Source organism: Lemur catta, chromosome 3 (genome assembly GCF_020740605.2).
Source record: "Lemur catta isolate mLemCat1 chromosome 3, mLemCat1.pri, whole genome shotgun sequence".
Lineage (NCBI taxonomy): Eukaryota > Metazoa > Chordata > Mammalia > Primates > Lemuridae > Lemur > Lemur catta.
Window position 1 is genome coordinate 20168045 of NC_059130.1, and position 23605 is coordinate 20191649.

The 23605-nt window shown below is 45.8% G+C and overlaps 1 protein-coding gene across 2 annotated transcripts; it reads left to right on the plus strand.

The window, feature by feature from the left end:
- The first annotated feature begins 6197 nt into the window (after positions 1 to 6197).
- Positions 6198 to 19321, plus strand: CD2 (CD2 molecule). 2 transcript variants are annotated; one of them, XM_045546910.1, is made up of 5 exons: positions 6198 to 6336; positions 6479 to 6796; positions 11200 to 11433; positions 15268 to 15390; positions 18602 to 19321. In XM_045546910.1, exons 1-5 carry the CDS (start codon positions 6276 to 6278, stop codon positions 18916 to 18918), a joined length of 1053 nt encoding a protein of 350 aa, XP_045402866.1. In that variant the 5' UTR covers positions 6198 to 6275; the 3' UTR covers positions 18919 to 19321. The 2 variants fall into 2 exon arrangements, with proteins under 2 accessions (XP_045402866.1, XP_045402867.1); XM_045546911.1 differs by lacking the exon at positions 15268 to 15390.
- Positions 19322 to 23605: the final 4284 nt, after the last annotated feature.

Below are 23605 nucleotides of genomic sequence, written 5' to 3' on the forward strand. Positions count from 1 at the left end.
GGGGATTTCTGAAAAACAATTCAAGAACTTATGTTAAGATGCCATCTTGGCCAGCACAGTGGCTCATGCATATAATCCCGGCACTTTGAGAGGTTGAGGTGGCAGGATGGCTTGAGGACAGGAGTTCAAGACCAGCCTGGGCAACATAGCCAGACCCTGTCTCTACGAAAAAATTTGAAAAGTTAGCTGGCCATGTTGTTACACGCCAGTAGTCTCAGCTGTTCAGGAGGCTGAGGCAGGAGGATTGCTCGAGCCCAGTAGTTTCAGGTTGCAGTGAACTATGATGATGCCACTGCATTTTAACGGTGACAACAGCAGGCAACAGAGTGAGACACTATCTCAAAAAAAAATTGTCTTTTAGTTTCCATAGGGAACCAGCACCTCATGCCTTGCTTGGAGGGTCATATTCTCATCAGGTTCCTTGCTCACTTTTTAAAGCTAGCCAGGTGTCCGGAACCTATGAAGGAACTCAAGATTTTCGGCCGGGCGCGGTGGCTCATGCCTGTAATCCTAGCACTCTGGGAGGCTGAGGTGGGAGGATCCCTTGAGCTCAGGAGCTTGAGACCAGCCTGAATAAGAGTGAGACACCATCTCTACCAAAAATAGAAAAACAATTAACAAGTAAAAATAGAAAACGAAACAACCAAAAATAGAAAAATTAGCTGGACATGTGGCGCATGCCTGTAGTCCCAGCTACTCGGGAGGCTAAGGCAGGAGGATCGCCTGAGCTCAGGAGTTTGAGGTTGCTGTGAGCTAGGGTGATACAGTGGCACTCTAGCCCGGGCAACAGAGCAAGATTCTGTCTCAAAAAAAAAATGATTTTCGTTTATTTCCATGCTTTGGGGGACCCTGGCAGGCCCCTAAGAGGGGTCCCTACTCTGTCTCAGAACTACAGAAATGCTTATGTATACCACAGTGCTAACTTGACCTAAATCTCACTAGGGCTTTCCCTGGACACAGAGAGGGAGTTAAGAGGCAGGACTTCTAGTATTCTCCTAGTCGGAGGATAGAAATTCAGCCTGAAGTAAGACCTCTAAGAATGTTTTCTTCTTCCCCTGCCTCTGCCTCTCTTCCTTTAGTCTGTTTCCCCAGGAGTGTAAGTTTGGGTAAGAAAGAGTCCATGAAGATAGAGCAAGAGCCAGCTGGCAGACTGCAGGGAGGGTGGAAGGAGGGAGCTGGAATGAGTCATCGCCAGATATTCCCCTGAAACTCACACTCACTCAAAGACAGGACTGCACCCACCGCACATACTTGGAGCTTTTACCCCAGTGGGAGGCCCACACAGAATTAAAAAGAAATCAATCAAAAGACAATACATGTTCAATTTAGAAATATTAGAATAGCAACAACAACCAAGGACGACAGAACAAAAAACTATTATCCCACCACACAGGGACCAACACCTGCTGGACATCCTTCCAAGAAGCACACACCTGCACACCCTTAATGAGAAAGAAAATGGGATTATATTGTTTCGTGTGAAGGTTACCAGAAGATGCCAAAACACGCCTCTTTGGCATATGGATTATTTTGAGCTAAAGGCCATCTCAAACCAGCAGATGCAGGAAAAACTCTAAAAACGGAGTACAAGCTTTTCTTTTTGTAAGGGAAATTTACATTTATAAAGGAAATATCCATTTGCAAAAGGTATCTTCCAGTGACTGGAAGAGGAGGACTCTTAGCAACTCTCATCAGTGGAGGAGGCACAACTTCCATCTGTGTAATAAACTTAACCAAACAACCTGTATTTACTATACTTTTCCTGGTTGCCCCATAACTTGCCTCCCAGATGTCTCTTTGTTTGGCTTATGATGGAACATAAGCCCAAGTTCTTTTTTTTTTTTTCTTTTGAGACAGAGTCTCGCTCTGTTGCCTCGGGCTAGAGTGCCGTGGTGTCAGCCTAGCTCACAGCAACCTCAGACTCCTGGGCTCAAGCAATCCTCCTGCCTCAGTCTCCCAAGTGGCTGGGACTACAGCCATGTGCCACCATGCCCAGCTAATTTTTTCTATATATGTTTTTAGTTGTCCAGATAATTTCTTTCTCTACTAAGGGATGGGGTCTTGCTCTTGTTCAGGCTGGTCTCAAACTCCTGACCTTGAGCCATCCTCCCGCCTCGGCCTCCCAGAGTGCTAGGATTATAAGCATGAGCCACTACACCCGGCCCATAGGCCCAAGTTCTAACCACCTCTTGGGTTACTTAGCACTGGGTGCTCCAATGTGTGTGCACAATGGACATGTTACTAAACTTCTGTGTGTTTTTCCCTTGTTAATCTGTCTTTTGCTGGTCTAATTTATAGGGTCCCAGCCAGAGAACTAAGATGGGTAGAATAAAAAGATTTTTCCCCTCCTACAATTGAGACCTGTTTTTTCATATTCCACAGCTTGTCCATATCTTGATTTATTTAACCGATAGACATTTAAATTATTTCCAATTTTGACTTAAAAACACTGCAGTGTATAAACTTATAGCCAAGACCTAGTATGTAGCCTTCACTATTTCCTTACAATAAAATTATCCTTGTGGACTGATAGGTCAAAATGTAAATATTTTTGATGCTTCTAAATTCACACTGACAAATTGCCCACCAAAAACTTTACCTGCTTGCAATTTTACTGGCAATATACAAGAACGCCTATTTTTACCATCAACACTGTATGTTTTCATACAATGAAACATACGATAAAAAGAAAGCTTTTTAAAAAGAAAGCTTTTTAAAAAGAAAGCTGAAAAATGTATCTATGTTAAAACTAACATTTCTTTATTAATAAATTAACTATGTGTATGATAGATTTGTTGATCAATTGTATTTCTTCTTTTGTGAATTGCTCCTTTTAGGACCTTGACTATTTTAATATTAAGGTGTCTATCTTTTCTTTCTGTTTACAAAAAAAAATTTTAATTCTAAGGAGATCAGCCTTTGTTGTATATCTTGCAAAATGATTCACTCTACTTAGTGCTTTGTCTTTTAATATTTTTTATTATAACTTTTTACACACTGATCCATCAATCCCTTTCTTTTCCGTGGTTTCTGCCCTCGAAGCCATGCTCATCGTGCAGACTTGAATTAGCTGTGAGAGGAGCAGAATTAATGTTTCAAAAAGAACAGAAGCTGCTCTACACGTACTCCATGAGAGCTTAGGAAAAGCCTTCAGGAACGTGAGAGGAAGAGGGGACACGTGCTTCTAAAAGCGGGGGCAGGTTCGCGGTTGGCCACCACCACCTGGTCTAGTCCAGGCCATGACGGGCTGGAGCCGGACAGTGGCTGGCGGGTCAGCCACTTAGAAGCAGGAAGGCCGCATGCTAATTGTTTCTCGGAGTCAGCAAATGCTTTTGGAAAAAAAACAAAAAACAAACAAAAAAAAAAACAGTGTGTCTTAAGCATCCTTTCTCTTGGAAACATTTTTTTTTAATTTAAAAAGAAATGTTCATTTCCAAACTTTCAAACTTCACGGAAGTTGATAAAGTAAAAAGTGAAAGTTTCATTTCAGCCCCCTCAGCGTCTAAGTCCAGAACGACGAGCGCCGTAAAAACTCTGGCATGAACAGATATTTGCACAGTCCGTTCAGAGCAGCATTATCCACTATAGCCCAAAGGTGGAAACAACCCAAACGTCCATCAGCAAACAGATAGGTGAACAAAATGTGGTGTAGCCATGGAATATTATTCAGCCTTTAAAAAGAAAGAAATTCTGACATATGCTACAACATAGGTGAACCTCGAAAACATTGTGCTAAATGAAATAAGCCAGACACCAAAGGGCAAATACTCTACGATTTTATTTGTATGAGGTTCCTAGAGTAGTCAAACCCATAGAGACACAAAGTAGAATAGAAGTTACCAAGGGCCGGGGAGGGGGGTGGAGAGTTGCTTAATGGGTACAGAGTTTTGGTGAGGATGATGAAAAAGTTCTGGAGATGGATAGTGGTGATGGTTGCACAACAATATGAATACACTTAATTCCACTAAATGGTACTCTTAAAATGATTAAGATGGCAAATTTTGTGCTGTGTATATTTTACCATAATGGAAAAAAAAAACCTCTGTCTTAAAAAAAAAGTCTTCCAGATTTTTTTCCATACATACACTAATAATAATATAGTATACTGTGGTATGGTGTAGTGTAGTATAAACATAGTATAATACATAGAAGGGGTTATACTACACATATTATTTTGCAACTTGCTCTTTTCATGTGCTTTACCAAGTGTCTTTCCATGCCTTGCTTTTAGTTCTACTTCAGTCTGTTTTGACCATTATACAATATTTCATAATATGAATGTGCCATAATTGTAGTTGTTTGCAATTTTTTTATTACAAAAATGCTACAACAAACGTCCTTGAACAGGATTTTTAAACATTTGTGCAACAATTTGTGTAGGATATATTTCTCAAATTAAAATCACTAGGTCAAAAAATACATACATTTTCAAGTTGGTGGAAACTGCCAAATTCCATTCCCCAGGAGGTATCGATTTACATTCCTTCTGATGTTGTATAAAGGTCCCTGTTTCTCCACACATTTATGTCAATAATGTAAATTAGTATCTTTTCTAATTTTGCCATTCTGATGGTGAAAAATAGTATTGTGTGGCTACAGTATACTTTTTGGTAACAAACATGTTTGATATTTCTTCTGTGAAGTATTTCTTCTGTAAACTTATTATTTATATGTTTTGCCCATTTTAAAAACTATATTTTCTCATTGATAGGCATTAGTTACTTATCTTGAATATTAATAATTTTTCATATATATTGCAAATATTTTGTCATGTCTTTTGCTTTTGCTAAGTGTCTCTTTGCCTATACATAAATTTTACATTGTTCTGTAGTCAAATGCGTCCATCTTTTCTTTATTACTTGGGGATCATGTGTTAATGTAGATAGACCCTCCGTACTCAAAGACCAAAAAATACCTTTCTATATTGTCCTCTTAGCTGTATTATAGAGTTTTTTTGATAATGTCTTGGTATGTCGCTCAGGCTCAAAGTCCTGGGCTAAAGCGATCCTCCCACCTCGGCCTGCAGAGGGGCTGGGACGACAGGCACATGCCACAATGTCCAGCATATTATAGTTCTTTACATTTAAAATTTTAATCCAACTGTAATTTACCATTGTGAATGCTGCTCAAACAACCAGGAGGTAAATATTTGGGCTCCCTTTTACCCAGTGGTGGCAAATAATTGCTTTGACTTAATTTCATTTCCTAGGCAACTTTCTGAAAGGTAATTTTCATATTTGTACTAAAAGTTGAAAAAGAAAACAAGCACACTTTTTAAGATTTTTGCTAACTGTGTCCTAAAGAATGTAAAACTGGAAATTTACTTTGGAAATCTGTCATTGGGTTATTCCTTTTTTCTGTGACTGGATCTCTCTGAGCATCTTGTCAGGGTACGTCTGTCTCTGCATCACTGTCTCTCTCTGTGTGCCACAAATTTCCTTCTTTTCATCCCTGTCCCCTGTCCCCTGTCCATTCTCATTTCTCCTTTTATCTCTCCCCTTCCTTAACCATCTCTAATGTTAACCACCTTAAATGTTTTTGAATCATTTATTCTGGTAGTTTAATAGTATTTCATAGTCTCTGTTTCTTCATTTATTTTGGAAGAAGATTTTATTTACCTAACTGTGAATTTCACTAGAGTTGTAAAATGTAGGCTAAACATAGGATTTGGGGATTGCAAGCATTTACAGCTGAGACTCCGTTTGTTTCTTTTTTTTTTTTTTTAATCATAAAAACAATTTTAGAACATTAAAAACATCTTCTTGGAAAGAGAAAAAAAATTATTTCCTAATGATTTGATGTGCATACATTTTCTATTATTTATAATTGTACAGGATAAATATTTGTATTCTGTGTTTCACTTACAAACATTTACCTGTATCTCTATGGGTTCATGTTAAAGCAATATAGCTGAGTAGATAGAAGCCTGTATGACTGAATTGGGCTCCTTGTTTATAGAATGGTGATCCTGGTATCTACTCAGCCTCTCAGTTCCTTTTCTGTCTCTTGGGGATGATAATTGCCCCCCTTTTTTTGGCGAGTATTAAAATGTGATAAGAAAATACACCCATAAACACACCTGCTTTGGCAAAGGAGTACATCAGAAGGGTTGGTTTGCTCTGTGTGTGTGTGTGTATTCTATGCTACTGTAAAAAAAGCAAAAAAGAGAGGCATGTGGTTAAGCTTTAGGGGGTGGGGGGTGGAGTCCACCAGTCTTACTTCAGTTCCTTTTGCATGAAGAGCTCAGAATTATAAGAAGGAAACTAACCCTTAAGATGAACCTCTTATGTAAAATTTTAGCCAGCTTACTTCTGATTTTCAGCTTTTCTCCCAAAGGTAAGTTGATGTGTGGGTCTTCCCAGTCACTGTTAGAAGCTTCTTTGGAAACCCTGAGGTAAGACAGGAGTCAAAGAGGTCATAGCCCGGCTTTCCCTGGCAGTGAATCTCAAGACCTCAGTAACTGTCTTGCTTTTCACAGATGCAGTCCCCAGTGACACCGGGAATCACAAGGAAGCCTGGGGTGTCTTGGATCAGGAAGTCAACTTGGACATTCGTAAGTTTCAGGTGAAGGACCTTGATGATATAAAATGGGAAAAAGGACCAAGCAAAACCAAGGTTGCACAATTCAAAAAAGGCAAAGAATCTTTCCGTCTAAATGGAACATATACAGTACTAGCAAATGGAACTCTGAAAATTAAACCTCTGCAGAAAAATTCTAATGGTATCTACAAGGTAACAGTATACAATGCAGAAGGGAAAAACATATTGGAAGAAACATTTGATTTGAAGATTGTAGGTAAGTGTTCATTCCCTAAATTTTTTCATTTCAGCATGGGTGCTATTTAGCAAGTTGGAAAATAGCATTTATAACATTCTCCAGCCTTGACCTCTACCTCCAAGGGGGCTCTGAAGGACATCGAATATATCCTTCCTGCCCTCATGGAGACTCCAGTTCTGGGGCCTGGGGGTGGAATCCACACATCTGATAGACTCTCAAGTCTACCTGCCCACAGCTCTCTCTCCAGGTGGTTACGGGGAATGGGGGGCAGGGTGAAGAACCTGGATGAAGGTGGCATTAATCAGGAGGGGAACCAAGTGGGCAGAGGAAAAAGGGGGCCATTCCAGGTGGGTGCTGAAGGGGCAAGCTAAGAGTGGGGCAGGAAGGTGAGGCTAACTAGAGAGCAGTGGGTCTGTCATCGAGAGAGCCAGCTTCAAGCCAGGGTGCCCCAAAAGAGTAGCTAGTTATAGCGCAGGAAAGGGCTGGAAACAATGCATTTTAGGGTGAACAGCCCTTGTTTTGGAACTGCTCAACATCAGAGTGATTGAAGGTGGAAGGTGACTTTTGCTGATATGTGTAGAAAATACACAATGTGTGGCTTTGTGTGTCTCTACTTGTACTGCGAGGGCAGGTGTGGATATTGAAGACAGAGGTGGGGAGACTGGCCAGAAGGCTGCTGCTGTAATCCAAGTGGAGTGGGAAGGGCTGCTGGATGATATTTTAACCCTGGTTGCACATTAGAATCAACAGAGATGCTTCTAAAAGTCACCAGTGCCCAGGCCCCATCCTAGACTAATTAAATCAGGGACTGGGTTATGGAACTTGGGCATCGGTGGGTTCTAAATCTCCCCAGGGGGTTCCAATGAGCAGTCAAGCTTGGCGACCACAGGCCTAGACGAAAGGGGGCCTGTGAGGTGAGGAAGAATGAGCACACTGAGGGTCATGGTGGAGAAAGGGTGGACACCTGGCTTGGGTGAGGGAGAGAAGGAGGAGAAAGTGGAATCGAAAGGCCATCGAAGTTGAAAGCCCATGGGACGCTATGCAGGGAATGACCAGAAGGGAGAAGAGGAAGCTGCTTTTGGCTTGGAGAGGCAGGCAGGAACCCCCGCACGGACATGAGCCAGTCATTCCGCGAGCAAATCAGCACTGCTGTGCTGCACACAGGAAATGGCGCTGGAGTTGGAGGCCCCCTCCTCCTGCCTGGGCTCCCTGCAGCCCCGTCCCCAGCACCTGGACCTAGCAGCAGCCCCACTCCAGCCATCCCAGACACCACCAGCTCCCCTGCAGCCTTGAATGGAGAGCACCTTCCAGAAATGGGGTGGGGCTCAGAATGGCACCAGAAGGGGCCTCTGACCGTGGGCTCTGGGGACGGCAGATCTCGTGACTCCAGCCAGCATGGTACAAGTGTCCTGTTGAGAGCGTGAGCCCCACACAGAGGACCCTGCTGGTGCTCTCACACTGGGGTCAAGTTTGGTGTTGTGGTGTAATAACGGCTGCCCGCTGGTGTCCCGTGCACATCTTATATAAAGCCCCCAGCAGTCCTCAGAGGTAGTCGTTACTACCCCCTTATTACCTATGAGAAAACAGAGAGCCCCATGAGCAGCAGCTTGACCAAAGTCTCATTGCTTCATAGGAGCAAAGTCAGGCTTCAACCCCAGAGGTCCTTTTGCCAAGGAGGATGATCGTTTTCTTTTTTTCCAAACACCTTCTTTGAGATATAATTCACGTACCATACAATTCATCGACTTAAAGTGTACAATTCAATGGCTTTTAGTATATTCACAGAGTTGTGCAGCCATCACTACAATCAACATCTTCATTACGCCCGAAAGTAACTCTCGCACCCCTTAGCCAAAAGACAGTGACCTGCTGTTGTGTGTGGACGCGTCAATGTCACACAGCATCTTAACTTGTGGTCTGGTCACCATTACTTGTCACATGGCCTTGAGCAAATTCCCTATTAGTTCTGAGTCTGATTTTCTTTCTTTTTTTTTTTTTTTGAGACAGAGTCTCACTCTGTTGCCCGGGCTAGAGTGAGTGCCGTGGTGTCAGCCTAGCTCACAGCAACCTCAAACTCCTGGGCTTAAGCGATCCTCCTGTCTCAGCCTCCCCAGTAGCTGGGACTACTGGCATGCGCCACCACGCCCAGCTAATGTTTTCTATATATATTTTAGTTGTCCAGATAATTTATTTCTATTTTTAGTAGAGACGGGGTCTCGCTCAGGCTGGTCTCGAACTCCTGACCTCGAGAGATCCACCCGCCTCGGCCTCCCAGAGGGCTAGGATTACAGGCATGAGCCACCGTGCCCGGCCCGAGTCTGATTTTCTTAATAACTTCAAGACATAGTCATGAGACAATGTGTGTAAAGGTGCCCTGCAGTGCCTGGGGCACAGGACCTGTTTGCCCAGTGCTAATGCCCTCCCGCACCTCCTTGTTTCTCCAACTTTCTCAAGCTTCAGCCGTGGTACCCACATCTCCTTAACGAAGGGGCTGCCGCAGGCATTGGAGGGCCTCTTAGAAGCAGATGCTAGTAGGGAAGGGGTTAATCCGAGCAGCTCAAAAGTAAGGAGTTCTCACCCTTAGAAAAATAATCAGGTCACAGCACTGGTAGGAAGCTATCCTCACAGAGGGGATGTGTACAATGGTATCACTACACGAAGACACTCATCACTGTGTTGTTTATATTGTTGAAATACTGGAACAGATTAGAAACAGATTAGAAATTCCAGCAGTTAGAAACATATTAATTAAATTAAGAATGTGTCATTTTAAAAAGATGGTGGAGATACACATTTATTGATGTTCATAAAGGAAAGAATTTCATAATATAATTTCATAGTAAGGGGAAAAAGGTAGACTATAAAATCACATAATCCAGTTTTAATTTTAAAAATATTATGTTATATATATGTGTACATACACATAGAAAATATCTGGTAAAAATATACATCACCAAAATGTTAATTATTATTTACTTTGGGTAGTGGAATTGGGGGTGATTTTTAATCCACTTTAAACTTTTAAAAGTATTTTATTAATTTTTATAATGATTGGATGTTACTGTTATAAATAGAAAAAGAATGTTTCCATTTTGAAAAGGCAGGTAAACACCGTGACCCAGCCCCTAGGCCATGTACGGACTGTGTCGCTGTATGTTGACGTTTTTCCATTTTCTTCATTCTGGGTAACACAGAATCTCGGGATGGGAAGAAAATTTAATTTAATTTCTGCATGCCTATACATATTGGGACAGAAATGAAATTTGGCTGGGACGGTCTAGAGGGAAGATATTGGTGTCTGGAAGTCAGAAAGGGAGGGAAGTGTTGAAAAATAAGCTGTCTGTCAGCATTGTGAATGGAGAGCATCTGCGAGGGAAAGGTGGGCAGTCTGGGGAAAGAGAGTAAAGAATGAGGAAAGGAATAAAAGAGAAGAAAAAGGAGACGCTCACACAACTAGGAAGCGGTGGAGCTAGGATTTGGACCTGACCTGTCTAACACCAAGGCCAAGTGTATTTTCTTTTATGATGCAGCCTTTAAATATTATGTCAGAAAAGGAGAGGCAAGAAGTTTGTGATGAATGAAAGCAAGAACTACCACTAATAGTGTCAGTACCTAACAATTTGCCCAGGGCGTTGCCACATGCTGTCCCTTTTGTGATGGGCAGGGAATATTTTTCTCATCCTTCTCTTCTAGACGAGGCCCAGCGAGGCACAGTGAGTAGTCAAGCAGCTTTGGCCAGGAAAGGCAGAACCATGTCTCTGGTTCCCAGGCTGGTGTCCTTTCTCTCCAGATTGCTGAGCCCCTTGGACACCCACACCCCACGTGCCCCCACCTGGCCCTCTGGATCCTGCTGGGGGTAGGGGGAAACCAAGGTCCCAGGCCACTCATGTGGTGATTCCTCCCGGGTGGGGTTCGTGGCTGCTCCTAGAGCATCGCTCCTCTCAAGCTCCCAAGGTGAGTGGGGATCAGGACATGGCCACCCTCTTACTCACACTGCTGAACTTGGACTCAGAAGGGCGGCTCCTTTGTGGATCTAATAATTTTTCGGTGTTGCCCTAAGATCACCTAAATAGGTAGGCGTTTCACCTATAAATGGGAAGAAAGACATCAGCCTCTCTGCTTGTTAGGATTAAATGATACCATGTATGTAAAAACATTGCAAGGTATAAGGCAGCACATAAACATCAGATATGACATACTTTTTTTACTGGTGTAATGTGCCTACAAACTTTATCAGAAATAAATTTGTTCTGACTGTTCTACGTAAATAAAATAAAATACAATTATTTTCAGAAGTTGCTAAGGGTCTTTGAAATTGTTCCTTGGTCCCAAATTGACTCCATTCCTCCCTGTATTAATAGGTATGTCTATTAAAAGCAGAAAATTGCCTAATATGAATTGGATCTTTATTTTCTTTTTAGAGTTGGTCTCAAAACCAGAGATCTCCTGGGATTGTATCAACAGAACTTTGACCTGCGAGGTAATGAAAGGAACTGACCCTGAATTAAAGCTGTATCAAAATCAGAAACATTTCATGACACGTTCTCAGAGGGTCGTCACACACAAATGGACCAGCAACGTGAATGCGATGTTCAAGTGCACGGCAGAGAACAGATTCAGTGAGGAATCCAGTGAGAAAGCCATCAACTGTCTAGGTACGTAGCGGGCATCGCTTCACAAGCACGGCCTGCCAGGCCCACCGCAGGCAGAGGCACAAGCTCCAGGGTGCAGAAGCCTCGGCTGGGAGGCAGCCTTGGCTCAGGATGAGAAGTGAAAATGTACCTCTTCCTCTGGAAACCTACCAGGGAAGCCTTAGAGGGAGTGGCGTTCTCTGGTCGCCTATCTTGGGAGTCCTCCCACTGAGCACAATTTGACTTCAGGCAATGAAATTCTTTCTTCCGTGAGAAAGAATTGCAGAATTGAAGAGGGGAAGAAGCTGTAGAGATTATCTCATGCAAAGCCCCATTTCCCAGAGATGGAAACTGACTTGCCCAAGGTCCCTCAGCTAGTTAGTGACCGTGATTCCAACTCCTACCCTAAAGATTCCTCGGTGGAAGGGAGCTGGTCAGTGGTCAGCACCTCCTATCAGGAGTGAGGGTAGAAAAGCTGTAGAAACCCTGGGAGGCGGGGCACGGGGGAAGGGAGCATGCGAGGCCAGAGAGGACTGTGGACACAGCGCGGCCCCACTACTCCTGACACCAGCAGGACAGCCAGCCCAGCATTGGGACTAGTTCCAGGAGGTCCTGAAACTCCAAGAGTCTAATTTATTCCCAGTGTCCCTGTTTGCTATGACCTCCAGAAGAAATTTTTGAGAGGCATCTTGCTGTAGTGCTCAAGCTCTGGCCTGGGAACCAGAGGCCTGGACTTCTAGTTTGGGTCTGTCCAAATGTAGCCAGATGACCTTGACAGAGGTTCTTCCCCTCTCTGGGCTTCAGCCTCCTGGTCCACAAAGAGAATAAGCTCCATGATCAGAGAATATCAGAGGAGTAGACTCTTGGATCCACTTCCAAGCTCACTCACACGGGCCATTGGGCTGTCTCACAATATGGCAGCTGCCTTCCCTCAGAGTAATCTAAGAGAGAGCACGAGTAAGTACTTGCCCAAGACAAAAGCCATGGTCTTTTCATAACTTAATCTCAGGAATGATATCCTAATCATGTCCGCTGTCTTCTATTCATTAGAAGTAGGTCAATAAGTCCAGCCCACATGCATTCAGAGGGAATTACACAAAGATGAGATACCAGGAGTGAGGATCACTGGGGCATGTGAGACTCTGCCAACTTAGGCCAGCATCACTTCACCCCCTGTGTTTGCCCACCAGCTGTCCCCCCGCAGTCCCCCATCAGTGAGGCACAGTGAGTGAAGCTGCCCCTTCTTGACTTCACGTCTTTCTTTCCCCTTTCAGGAGGCCTTTGATTAGAGTTGCCAGATTTAGCAAATAAAAATACAGTGTAGGTATGTTCCAAATACTGTCCGGAACATACGTATGCTAGAAATTATTCATCATTGATCTGAAATTCAAATTTAACTGGGTGTCTTGTATTTCACCTGGCAACCCTACTCTTCATGTTTATTTTAACTAGAGTCCACCAGTATAAAAATGTGTGTGTGTTAGGGATGGAAGGAGGGACGGAAGGAAGACTTTGGGAAAAGCCAAATTTTGAAGGCTGGAACATTTCTGTCCTTTCTGTCCCCTTGAGCAGGGGCTGGTCATGGGAAGGGTCACTAAGGAGATAGGAGGAATACCTCGGGGGAGACTGGGAGGGAGGGGCTGCTCTTAAAGACCCTAAAAGGGATTTGGACATCTCATTCTCCAAGGCCAAGGTGGAGAGGAGCAATGATCAGACTCTAACCATTTGGCTCACGTCAGATGAGTGTGTACAAACTTCAAACCAAAATACTTGGCGGAAGGAACAGATTCAGACAGACAAGTACTTCATCACATAAACTTATGGGCATGTTATCTCTAAGAGAAACTGTAGGACAATAGTGTGATTGGATTTAAGGATTGCAGGGACATATTTTTGAATGACGGAGTGACAGCTGCCTCTGACACAAGCTGGAATGTTCTCCACCAAGGCCACCACCAGGCACCCCAGAGAGCCACAGTGCACAAACCTGAGAAGAGACCGTGTAAGCTCTCCCTACATTCCTGAGTGTGCCCAAGAAAAAGGTGTGGCCACCCTGCCTTAGGACTCTTAGGTGAGCTGGTGGCTGCCTGACTTAGCCACTTGCTACCCAATGCCAGACCCTGGGTCAAATCTGAAAAGTTCTCAGCCCAGCAGGAGGTAAACTCCTTCCGGCGGCCCCAGCCCCTCCTCCCAGCCAGCAGGGCCTCGAGGACCCAGAATCCTTTCTCGGCTCAGCTACCAACGGCTCAGGTTAGGCTTTTGCCTGCTTCTCTAGTGACGCCCCTTCATTGGTAGAGCACAGGCAAGTTGCGTCACTGGCGGGCAAAGAATGAGTCAAAGGGAGACTTGAGGAAAGAAAACCAAGGAAGAACGAATGACTGCAGTTTGATAATCTGTTAAATTTGGTTTTGCAGCCTCTGGCTTGCTCGTTGGGGTCCCTCCAGGGCTTCATGGCTACGAGTTACTTCTTCCTAGGGTTGTTTCGCTGGGGAAGCGTTTCCTTTGTGATGCTGGGCCAAGCTGCAGTTTGTCCTCCAGGTGTCCCGGCCCCTGACCCCCGGTCCCCTCTGCGGCCCCTCTCACTGTAGTGACTGACGAAGGGCAGACAGCCCAGCGCCCGTCCTGGGAAACAGCTCCCAGAAACACCGGCACCGAGAGCACTGCTAAGAGCAAGACCTCACATTTGTGTGTTGTTTTACAGTTTACAAAGCGCTTTAACATCCATTATCTGATTGACTTCCAACAGCCACCCTGTGATGTAGGTTTCATTATCTCCATTTTGCAAAGAAGGAAACAGGTTCAGAGAGGTGAAGTAACGGCACCAAATGTCAAACAGCTCTTGCCTAGAAGAGCAGGGACCCAAACCCATTTCCCGTGACACTGAAGTTACTGTTTTTAAGGTCTGGGGACTGGAAACTAAGTCCACTGCTGTCGCTAACTCGCTGTGTGTCTGAGCCTCCCTCGGGGGTGCAGGGAGAGTCTGGGGGGGGTATGCTGGCTGTGAGGTCAGAGGGGGCTGCACGAGGGAAATGTTCCCCCAAGGGTCTGGAAACGGCCTGGTCAAGAGGATGGGAAAGAATCGTGGTGCAAGAGGGAAGCCAGAGATGAAAGCGGAGTAAGCAACGTGGAGACACTAAGCCAAGGGGCCGCTTAGTGAACGGCACAGGAGCAGACAGAGTGTGGCCGCAGATAACTCATCCTCCCTCTTGGGGCCTCATTTTGAAACTAGAAGTTATGCTATAGTATCTCTAAACTCCTCAGATCTAAAATTCCATGACGCTGTTTGTGATGGGGAGAGTGGACAGGCCTTACCACATGAACAATCAGACGAGTCTAGTCTAGTCCCCGAGAGCAGTTTCCCAAGGAGCCTGCAGAAGGGGCTTCTCCCGGACCCTGGGCCCTCCCGGGAATTGACACAACTCACCACCCTCCACGAACTTGGCCTCTCTGAGACCGAAAGCTCCCACTGAGCTCTTTTATCTGCTTGAATCAGGAGGCAGCATCGTTGGCCAGAGCAATGAAATGACCCCCCTGTCTGGGCCCACTTCTGGTTTTTTTTTTTATTAGAGACAGGGTCTTGCTCAAGCTGGAGTGTAATGGCATGATGTATATAGTTCACTGCAGCCTTGAACTCCTAGGCTTAATGATCCTCCTGCCCAGTAGCTATGACTACAGGTGTGTGCCACCATGCTAGGCTAACTTAAAAAAAATTTTATGTAGAGGTGGGGTCTCGCTATGTTGCCCAGGCTGGTCTTGAACTCCTGGCCTCAAGTGACCCTCCTTCCACGGCCTCCTAAAGTACTGGGAGTACAGGCGTGAACCACCATGCCCACCCTCATCCCTCTTCTCCTCTTGCAGAGAAAGGTCTGGACATCTATCTCATTGCTGGCATTTGTGGAGGAGGCATCCTCTTCCTGATCTTTGTGGGACTGCTCATTTTCTACATCAGCAGGAGGAAAAAACAGAACCGCAGGAGACACAGTAAGCTCCCCTTCTCCCATCCCACCGCAGGCCCCAGCAAAATCCCTGTGAAACGTCTCCTGGGGACACCACCTTGGACTCAAAGAAAATCATGGAGCTAGGTAGTTTCAAAATGTCAGGGTTGTAACCAGTGGTTATAGCTTGTTTCATTTTGCGGTTAGCTTGATTTTTGAAAAACAAATTCTTGATGGCGACTATGTGGGAGCTTTGAGATGCTGAATCCAGGTCAGCCTCCTTGGAATCCACTGAGGCCTCCTTGGCATAAGGCCAGTGTGGACACATTCTCTACGTGGGTAGGAAGGTTAGCTTCAAACACCATCGCTAGGAACAGCCATCTTGTGCATGCTTGGCCCACAGCATGTTCAGGACCGAGCTCCTGGGAACGCAGGTAAAATCACTCAGGTGGCCAAATACAAGAAAACAGTTGTTCTAAACCAGGGTGACTGTGCCCCTTTTCTAACTCACCATTCAGGAGAGAGTGTTTTTCCTTAGATCAAGCCTGTCCAACAACCAGTCGAGAATGAAACAGTTGTGCTCATAAGTGAGGAGCGGGCTCAGGGGGCATCCAGGCCACCCAAGGCAGAACACATCAGAGAATGACAAGCCAGGTGTTGCTGCGGGGTGGAGGTGGGGTGTCAGCCACCAGCAGGGTGTGCGGCCAGGCGGGCAGGCCTGGGGCCCTGTGCAGTCTCAGTTCACAGCAGGACTGGGTCCCCTCTTGCTGGGTGTCTCCCTGAGTGGGCCCAGCCCGCCCATACCAGCTTATTCCTGCAAGGCCCAAGGACAAGGTCTGAAGCTCCTCAGGCAGTGGTGGCCGTGGGCCCCGTGCCTTTCCGATTTGCTTTCTTACCTCATACTTCTCTTTTCAGTTCTCCCTCAGTCACCCCTTCAGGCTGCAGCCTCTCAGCCCCATGTCCCATCACACCACGGCCCCCAGCCTGGCCCTGAAACATCTTCCTGAACTTAGTGCCTGTTCTTCCCGCCACCATCGTTCCACACTGTCCACCCCAGCGGAACGGAAGTGCTCGCACCGTCCCATAGGCACACATGGCTTCCTCCCTCTGTGCCCTGCGCAGGCTGTGCTCCGCCCCTGCCCGCAGAGACCCTTTCTCCACCACCTAATGGTCAAAGGCCACGTATTCTTCCCGGGGGGACCTCACGCGTCACCCCCAGCCAAGGCAGTCTCTGCCATCACCAGGCCAAAAAGACCAACATGATGATGAGCCTACGTTGACAAAGAAGTCACCTGTGCCAGGCACAAATCCCTGTGCCTTATACTCATTATTTCATCCAGCTTTCAGTGTCATCATAGCAGGTAGAAGACGTTAACACAGATGAGGAAACTTAAGCTCCGTGAGGTTAAATTATTCGCCTCTAATCCTGTGGCTTGTAGGCTGTCAGGACCAGGCCCAGCGAGGCAAGGAGCCCAGGGCGTGGAATTTAAGGAGGCCCTCTGCCTTGGCCGACCTGCCCCGAGGGTGGATCCCTCCTTAAATTTTAGGCCCCATCTGCCTCACTTGCCCCATTCTAGCCCAGACCCTGGGGTTAGCAACCTGAGATGCAGATGAGGGGCAGACAATGAGCCTGGGGGAATGCCAGCAGCGGGAGGTTCACCAGTGGCTGGAGGTTGCTGGTGGGGGTGCGCCGGGGACCCGCAGTCCTGCTCTGACCAGGCAGGCTGCTGGCCTCGTCTGTGCAGCCCACTCCTCCCACCAGAGCTCGTGGCCTCTGTCTGCAAGATCTGGTGGCCCTGGGCTCTCACTGGAAACTGATACAGTGATTTGCAGTCCTGGGTCATCTCACTTACTTGACTTTAGGCTTCCTGAGGATAGTGTCTGTGTCTGAGTCCTTACTGCTACTTAACGATGGCACATAACAGCTGGAAGATGAGGAATCAATGCTGGGAGGACAAATGAACAAAGTGGGGGACAAACAGAGCAGTGGACTAATGCCAGCCCAAGCTTGCCAGGTAGGAGATGAGGAAGGATCACCCACTGCCCTGCAGCTGGGAATTGGGGTCAGGGTCAAAGTTCTTGCCACAGCCTCCAGGGCATAACCTCAGCTACCTTGGGACCCCAAAGATGGCATAAAGGATGTGTTTTGTCCTTTCTGGGCCCATTTCTCTTGGTGCTTAGAGCACACAGGCCACTCAGATGTCAAAATCACATTGTCCGACTTTGAGTCTTCACATTTGAACCCACGTGACGCTTGCATTCCCAGCAGTCAGAGGAGGCCATTTGGATTAGCGTCGTCACCTTGAAGTCACAGGGTGATTCTCAGAGAGGGGCTGTGTTTTCCCAGCCACACATCCCTATAACGGTTTAAGAGACTGTTGATTTACCCCAGAGAGAATCTTCTCTTCCTACCTCCCTCTGGGGCCATTGCAAAGATGGCTTTGGGTGCAGGGATTGGAATACCTAACTTGTAGCCCAAGGGAGGCCAGAGGGGGCCAGCAGGACCCTCACAGATTTCTTGTGTGATTTTAAGGCAGTACAGGAAAAACTACATTACTATCAGTCATGGCCCTACCTTCGTGGACGGAAGTCACTCAAAGCAGAAAATCCTGGAGGATGAGGAGAGGAGGAATTCTTTCCCTCCTAAGCCCGAGAGCATCGGCCATGAATTTATGAGGAACTAGTACACTTCTAAGGACTGAAAGGTCCCTCGTATGTGTTCCAACCTCTCTCCAGAATGTGGGTTGCATGACAGCAGAATTGAGTGAAAGGCAGTTCTAACATACAAACCCATCGGAGGGAACGTCGTTACTAAACGACATGGCTACTCAGACGCCATTGCAATGTGCTCTGACCACAGGGTTCTTGCTCTCAGGGCAGTTGCTAGCATGGCACAGAGGCAGGGCTCTGGGGTCTGTGAGGGTCCCGCTGGCCCCCTCTGGCCTCCTTTAGGCTACAAGTTAGGTATTCCAATCCCTGCACCCAAGGCCGTCTTTGCAATGGCCCTCAGGCACGAAGGCCTCCACCTGTGTGTCTTCTTCCCACTGGTTCCCTGAAGTCCTGGGCTCTCACTCCCCCTGTGGTGAGTGAGCATTTCTGTCTCTCCTATGAGATCCAGAGCTCTCCAAGGGTAGGGGCAGCTGCTGCTCCCCCACTGCGTCCCCCAAAGGAGCTAGCATTAACACCTCGCAAGTACTCAATATTTACACTGATTGCATGTCGCCAAGATGAACTCTACAGAGGTTTTGTTGTTGCAGATGAGGAGCTGGAGATTAAAGTCCACAGAGTAACTACCGAAGAAAGGAGCCAGAAGCCCCACCAAATGCCAGCCTCTATGCTTCAAAATCCAGCGGCTTCCCAAGCACCTCCACCACCTAGTCATCGTTCCCAGGCACCGGGTCATCGTCCCCTGCCTCCTGGCCACCGTGTCCAGCACCAGCCTCAGAGGAGGCCCCCTCCTTCGTCCGGCACACAAGTCCATCAGCATAAAGGCCCACCCCTCCCCAGACCTCGAGTTCAACCGAAACCTCCCCGTGGTGCTGCAGAAAACATGTCGTCCCCTTCCTCTGATTAAAAAACATAGAGACCTTTCTTTCCAGTAAAAGGCACTGTGGATTTCTCCACCCCGGGTGTGCACATCCATGCTTCCATCAGGTGTTTTCTCCGAGCAGAACATTATCACCTCCCGATGTTCGTGGGCCATAGCTACCTCTGCACCTTCCAACTCAGCATGTGGTCGACATCTGGGAGGGACAGACAATAAACATGTGATTGTGAGGATGATGGGCGACTGAACACAAAAATCTTAGAGCTCTCTTGTCTCCCTCTCAGCTCATGTGCAGATGAGCTAAGCCGAGTGGTGGCTGTGCCCGGGTCTCCCTGCAAGCAGCTTGAGAGACTCTCAGGTTTCTTGTGTGCCCTGGCGGATACTTGCCCACCGTCCTGTGAGTAGAAGTGAAATAAAAGCTTTGACTCGACCTGTGTCTGCTCATTGTAGAAAGGAGTCCAGCATCGAGAAGAGGAAGCTGCTGAATGAGAAAGAGGTGCGTGGGTGTGACAGCAGGATCAAATTTGGTCAACCCAGTTCACCTGTGCCACCTTCATCCTCACTGAAATGACCAGAGCATGCTCCCCGGGTCACAGCTGCAAAACTGGGCCCAACAACTTATTTGTAGATTTGTGGCATGAATTGAAACCTCTGTGCACAAACTTCAGCAGAAGGCACCAAAAAACTTAATCTTTTTGGTCTCATTTTCTTGCCTGCTCAGACATGGTCACAGTGACCTGTAGAGCCATCCTTGAAAAAAGGGGAGTCCCTGAATACTGGAGGTGCCATGAGCCCGTCAGATGACATAAAAGGGTGGGCTCAGAGACAAGCTGGTTGTATCAAATCCTAAGGGTCTTAAATGACTATAATTAAAAGATCAGACCCCATCCCCAGCTAGAAGTCATGCTAGTTGTACTTTGGGGGAAGTGGGAGGAAAAAAACAGTTTTTAGTTGAAGTTAGAAAATAGTAGGTGGTGAGAAGTCACCTTGCTTTGAAATGTTGGTGCCACATTTGTGGTCCCATCCACCCGCCTTCTCCTTGGTTTCTTAGGCTTGCTGAACCTTGTTAAGCTCTGGCAGGAAGCTCTGAGGTCTAAACCACAAAGCAAGTATATTCAGGACTTCCTGCCAGAGCTCACTAATTGTTGAACTGCTTTTTCCTCTGAATCTAAGCACCTATTGTTTTAGCACCCAGAGTTCATTACTAAGGGCAATGATGAATGAAGCCCCACAGCCTCCTGAAATCCTAACACGAAATCCAGTTAGGGAACAATCAACACAGGACCTCCCCAGTGGGGGAGATGAGGATTCCAGCACTGCCCGTTTCTCATTCCTCATGGCAGTCTTGGGTGGTCCTGCCATTCCCTTCAGGAAGCCTTCCCTGGCCTTCTGGCCTCGAGCTCTGCCTTTCTTCTGAAGTCCTGTGGTGTCACACACGGTACACAACACACACTACCTGTTCAATCTTTCGTGACACATTCATTTATTGAACTTTCTACTGCATGGCAGGCTCTGTGCTAGGCACCAGGACACAGAGGTGTACGACTGCATCTCTGCTTTCAAAGAGCCCACAGTCCAGCAGGGGAGGGGTGGATGCATGTGACACAGTGTGATAGATAAACACAGGCTTTGGCAAGTGCACGAACCCAGAGGAATAACTGTGAACCCAGATTGTGTGGTGGAAGTGGGGTGTCACAAAGGGCTTCCGGGAGCAGGGCAACTCTTCCAAGATTCATCAGAAAGGGGGATCACAAGGCACCCAAAATTGGAGAGACCAACAGTTGAAGGCAGAAATCCGTGGCTCGCTGGAGCAGAAGCCCCCAATGCAAATATCCACAGGAACCAGCAAGGTAGTGAAGCCTGAGCTGTAACTGAAGGATTGCTGGAGTCTCAGTATGAGCAAGGGTGAGAGATCAACACTGCACGGGGCAGGGGTGCTTAGTTATTCGGGGGTCCCCACACTTTTGTGAGTTTTGCCTCCAGCAGCTCAAACAAATTCTCACAGCGATGCTGAAGAAAGATCTTGTACCTCCTGCAGGTGGGTGGGGAAAAGTGACTACAGTCGTCTCTCAGTGTACGTGGGGATTGGGTCCGGGACGACTCCCCTCCCCCCAACACATACACCAAAATGTGCACATACTCAAGCCCCGCAGTCAGCCCTACAGAACCCACGTACATTCAGCAGTTTTGAATCCTGTGAAAACTGTGTTTTCAATCCAGGTTTGTTTGAAAAAAATCCACATATCAGTGGACCCCTGCAATTCAAACACATTTTGTTCAAGGGTCAGCTGAATTTTGCAATACACCAGGCATTTTGTTCTTCTTAACAAGATCTTCCCTCAGGAGAAATTATTTGCCAAGAGCCTAAGCCATGAGGGTTTTTATCAGACCCTAACTGACCTGTCGGGAGGGAAATACCAAACTGCGGCCCCCTCAGCCTTCCTGGAAGGAGAGAAGTATCCAACTCCAGCCCACTCTGACCATCTTGTTCCACTGAAAGGGCGGAAGAAACTGAGAATACATGGGAAGTTCCTAGTCCAGAGGTACAGGCTCATTAAAAGACTGATACCTTTGGTGGTTCTATAGAGCACTTCCCTGCACCCCACAATTTACCACCACTGTGCTAAGGGCCTATTTACTGCTGTTCCTTTTACTGGAACATCATGTCTGGCTATCAAGAAAAAATTATGGCCGGGTGCAGTGGCTCACGCCTGTAATCCTAGCACTCTGGGAGGCTGAGGTAGGAGGATCATTTGAGGTCAGGAGTTTGAGAACAGCCTGAGCAAGAGTGAGACCCCGTCTCTACTAAAAATTAAAAGGAAATTAGCCAGACAACTAAAAATAGAAAAAATTAGCCAGGCATGGTGGCGCATGCCTGTAGTCCCAGCTACTTGTGAGGCTGAGGCAGGAGGATGGCTTGAACCCAGGAGTTTGAGGTTGCTGTGAGCTAGGCTGATGCCACAGCACTCTAGCCCAGGCAAGAGAGTGAGACCCTGTCTCAAAAAAAAAAAAAATTATAAGACATACTAAAAGGCAAAAAACACAATTTGAAGAGACAAAGCAAGCTGCAGAACCAGACTCAGATCTGGCAGGGATGTTGGAATTATGAGACTGGAAATTTAAAGCAACCATGGTTAGGATGCTAAGGGCTCTAATGGATAAAGTAAACAGCATGCAAGAGCAGATGGTACATGTAAGCAGAGGTAGGAAAATTCTAACAAAGAATCAAAAAGAAATGTAATAGAGATCAAAATTAGAGATCAAAAACAATGTAGCAGAAGTGAAGAACGTTTTTGATGAGTTTATAGGTAGACTGGACACAGCTGAGGAAAGAATCTCTGAGCTTGAGACGATCTCAATAGAAACCAACAAAAATGAGAAACAAAGAGAAAAGAGACAGAAAAAAAAAAGAACTCTACAAGAACTGTGGGACAATTACAAATGCTATGGCATACTCATAATGGAAATTCCAGAAAGAAAAGAAAGAAGAAATATTTGAAACACTAATAACTGAGAATTTCCCCAAACTAATGTCAGACACCAAACCACAGATCCAGAAAGCTCAGAAAACACCAACCAGGATAAAAGCCAAAACAAAACTATACCCAGGCTTATCATTTTTAAACTACAGAATGTCAAAGATTAAAAAACAATTCTGAAAGAGGCCAGAGGAAAAAAATTAACTAGAGAGAAGCAAAGATAAGAATTACATCTGGAATCTCCTCAAAAAACATGAAGAGAATGTAATGAAATATTTACAGTGTCAAGAGAAAAAAAAAAAACAATCTAGAATACTGTGCCCTGCAAAATTATTATTCTTCCACATTTTTCCCTGAACTTCTAAAAAAAACAAAAAATTAAAAATTATCCTTCACAAGTGAAGAAGAAATAAAGACTTTCTCCAACAAACAAAAAATGAGGGAATTTGTTATCAGTAGAATCTGCCATGCAAGAAATGTTTAAAGAAATTCTAGAGAGAGCAGAAACATGTTAAAGTTCATAAACTTGGATCTATATAAAGAAAGGAAGAACATCAGAGAACAAGTGAAGACATAATAAAAACTTGTTTTTCTTATTCTTAATTGCTCTAACAGATAACAGTTTGTTCAAAATAATAATGGCTCAAAACAAGGGATTTGATTTTATAAATATACATATATATGCTTATGTGTAAATGAAATGAATGACAGCACTGATACAAGGGATAAGACGGAGGAATTTGGATTACTTTGTTATTATAAGGAACCCACAATACCTGTGGCATAGTGTAATTTGAAAGTGGACTTAGATTAGTTGTAAATGTGTATTACAAACTCTAAGACAACCACTAAAAAAATTTAAAAAGAAGTACATCTATATGCTAAGAAAGGAGAGAAAATGGCATAATATAAAAAGTTTAATTAAAACCATAGGCTGGGTGTGGTGGCTCATGCCTATGATCCTAGCACTCTGGGAGACCAAGGTGGGAGGATTTCTTGACATCAGGAGTTTGAGACCAGCTTGAGCAAGAGCGAGACTCCATCTCTACAAAAAATAGAAAAATTAGCCAGGAGAGGTGGTGTGCACCTGTAGTTGCATCTACTCGGGAGGCTGAGGCAGGAGGATTGCTTGAGCCCAGGAGTTTGAGGTTGCAGTGAGCTATGATGCCACTGCACTCTAGCCAGGGCAACAGATCAAGACTCTGTCTCAAAAACAAACAAACAAACAAACCTGC

Coding starts and splice junctions, on each gene's coding strand:
- CD2 (XM_045546910.1), top strand. CDS start 6,276: ATGAACCTCTTATGTAAAATTTTAGCCAGCTTACTTCTGATTTTCAGC. Junction 6,337..6,478: donor TTTCAGCTTTTCTCCCAAAG/GTAAGTTGATGT, acceptor TGCTTTTCACAG/ATGCAGTCCCCAGTGACACC. Junction 6,797..11,199: donor ATTTGATTTGAAGATTGTAG/GTAAGTGTTCAT, acceptor TTTTCTTTTTAG/AGTTGGTCTCAAAACCAGAG.